This window comes from Sitodiplosis mosellana, unplaced genomic scaffold (assembly GCF_009176505.1).
Source record: "Sitodiplosis mosellana isolate CC-2019 unplaced genomic scaffold, AAFC_SMos_1.0 Smas_scaffold_6898, whole genome shotgun sequence".
Taxonomy (NCBI): domain Eukaryota; kingdom Metazoa; phylum Arthropoda; class Insecta; order Diptera; family Cecidomyiidae; genus Sitodiplosis; species Sitodiplosis mosellana.
In genome coordinates this window covers 1-2960 of record NW_022602033.1, presented here as the reverse complement: position 1 = coordinate 2960, position 2960 = coordinate 1, and the positions used below count along the sequence as shown (strand labels likewise).

The following is a 2960-nucleotide window of genomic DNA, read 5'->3' as shown; positions in this document are numbered from 1 at the left end:
ATGGTTGCGGAGAGCAATTCGGTGGAGTGATTGGGTACAGAAAGCATAAACTCAACGTACATGGCATTCCAATCGCTAAATAATTATCGAGCTTGATACTAAGATCTAATTAGAAAAATAGAAATATAAATCTAAATTAAAACCTAATTTTGATACATTTATTTGTTAAATGAGCTATTTTTGAGGCAAATAAATATGATTACAACAATGGAAAGACATCGTATTTTGTATGGATTTTCAAATATCGCTTGGGAGTTGCTGTAGGTGGCTTGCACGACTGGTGGCAAAAACTGGAACTTATTCCATTCATCTATCATTGCGAACACTACTTCAAATCAAAGTTTGACATCTTGAATGTTAACAGGCACAATGAGTTTGACACTGGGAGAAGAAACACCGAATCGCTGAAAAAGTTGGGAATTTATTCGAAATCGTTATTTTTTGCAAATAAAAATGAGCAGAACGAAGACAGGTAAGGTCATGAATACAACAACGTCAATTTAAGATGCTAATAAATATGATATTTCTCAGTTCATCAGTGTGTATTCTGTCCACAAACATTCGGCAGTGCCGTCGAAAAAGATGACCACATTCTGGAGCATTTTGCTCAAGAAACGTGTGCAGATTGCGACCAAAGCCTGCTTCGAATCGGCAGCAATTTATACACACAACACAACGCAGTGACATGCATTAAGAGAGAATCGAAATCGAATGTGAGTATTTTGAATCAAAGCCATAGGGGATCTATCAATCAAAACAATGATGAAAAGGATTATAATGCAACTTTCGCGTCAACGAATACGGATTATGAACAGCAACTAAACATCAAACTCGAGCCCGAAACAGAACAGAATGAACAGCTTATGAGTGTTGATCCGATGAATTTTGCGGAAGTCAGTTATAATGAATACTACCAAGGATCCAACAACCAGAATAGTAATGAGAATACTTCTGCTACTGATGTTACACCATCAAATACAGTATCTGTTGGGGAAATCGAAATCAAAATGGAGCCAGAAGCACAAGTTCAACAATTTATATCTGTTTACATTAAAAATACCACAGAACGAAATGATGTGGACTTTGGCTCAAGTCAAGTGTTTCAAAGTCAATCTAGTTCAACTCCATTAGAGAAATCTGACGTAGACAGCAAAGGCAACTACAAACACGAGTGCAACATCTGCGGGAAAGTTTTTCAACTGAAAGATTCTTTACGAAGACATCATCGAATGAAACATGACGACCCAAATTGCCTGAAATTTAAATGCGACCATTGTCCTACGGTATTGCTGTCAAAAAAATCATTGGATAACCATCTCCCGAGGTGTGCACGAATGAAGGAAGAAAGGTTATCCAAACCACCAAAAAAGAAAACAGAAACACATGATCGAGCTCCATGCGACATTTGCGGCGAACTATTTTATACGTTTTGGTTGAATAGACATAAGAAACTGAAACATACTCCGAAAGAAAAGGAAAGCGAAGCGAGCTATTTCGATAATTATCAATGTGACATATGTCAAAGAGTTATCCCCACAAAAAAAGCTCTAAGAACACATATGAGAATGAAACACTATCCAAGCATCCTCAAATGTGATGATTGTGGTAGAAGGTTTGTGTTGAAGAAATCGTTAGACAGTCATCTCAATCGATGTAATCGCAAACAGAAGTCGTTGGGAGAGGTTTTAGGCAATAAATCAATTTCCTCCAAAAAACGCCATATTTGTGATATTTGCGGTGAAGTATTCAGTAGTAGAACTGCAGCTGGAAAACATACATTTAATGTTCATAAAACAGAAGAAGGACACCAATGTACCTATTGCAAACGAGTTTTCATTACTCCCCAAGGACTCATAAACCATGGTCTAAATTGTGAAAAATCATCGAATCGAACGTACGAGTGTTACGTGTGTCATAAAAAGTTTGAAACAAAAAAATGGATGTATACTCATCTTCAATCAATTCACGTGGATATAGGATATATGAAGATCAAATGTGAATTATGCGATAGATATTTTTCATGCAAATCGTCATACCAAAGCCATAACAATCGAATCCACTTGAATATTCGTAACTTTGTGTGCAGCACATGTGGACGAGCATTTATAGCCAAGAATGGTTTAGTGCAACATGAACGAACTCATACCGGAGAAAGGCCATTCCAATGCACTCACGATGGGTGTGATAAAACTTTCAGAACTTCTTCGGGCAAATTTGCACATATGAGAATGCATCGAGGACAAAAAAGATTTCAGTGTAGAATAGATGGATGCGAAGAGCAATTCGGTGGAGTGAATGGGTATAGAAAGCATAAACTCAACGTACATGGCATTCCAATCGCTAAATAGTTATCTAGGTTACTACTAAGATCTAATTGCAAAAATTGAAATCTAAATTAAAACCTAATTTCGTTACATTTATTTGTTAAATGAGCTATTTTTGAGGCAAATAAATATGATTACAACAATGGAAAGACATCGTATTTTGTATGGATTTTCAAATAAAGCTTGGGACGTTGCTGTAGGTGGCTTGCACGACTGGTGGCAAAAACTGGAACTTATTCCATTATCTATCATTGAAAACATTACTTCAAAACAAAGTTTGACGTCTTGAACGTGAACAAGCACAATGAGTTTGACACTGGGAGAATGAACATCGATTCGCTGAAAAAGTAGCGAATTTATTTTGTAATCATTGATTTTCTCAAATCAAAATGGGCGGAACAATAGCAGGTAAGGTCGTAAAAACAGCATCTTGAATGTAACGTGCTAAAATGTGTCACATTTTTCAGTCCATCAGTGTTTGTTCTGTCCACAAACATTCGGCAGTGCCGTAAAAAAGGATGACCACATTCTGGAGCATTTTGCTCAAGAAACGTGTACAGATTGCGACCAAAGCCTTCTTCGAATCGGTAGCAATTTATACACACTACACAACGCAGTGACATGCATTAAGAGGGA

At 36.9% G+C, this 2960-nt stretch overlaps 1 protein-coding gene across 2 annotated transcripts; it reads left to right on the top strand.

Annotated features, from left to right (window-relative positions):
* The first annotated feature begins 367 nt into the window (after positions 1–367).
* On the top strand, positions 368–2473 carry LOC129580017 (zinc finger protein 62 homolog). Of its 2 annotated transcripts, XM_055470212.1 has the most exons (3): positions 368–472; positions 532–713; positions 816–2473. In XM_055470212.1, exons 1-3 carry the CDS (start codon positions 454–456, stop codon positions 2346–2348), a joined length of 1734 nt encoding a protein of 577 aa, XP_055326187.1. In that variant the 5' UTR covers positions 368–453; the 3' UTR covers positions 2349–2473. The 2 variants fall into 2 exon arrangements, with proteins under 2 accessions (XP_055326187.1, XP_055326186.1); XM_055470211.1 differs by having other exon boundaries at positions 532–2473.
* The last annotated feature ends 487 nt before the right edge of the window (positions 2474–2960 follow it).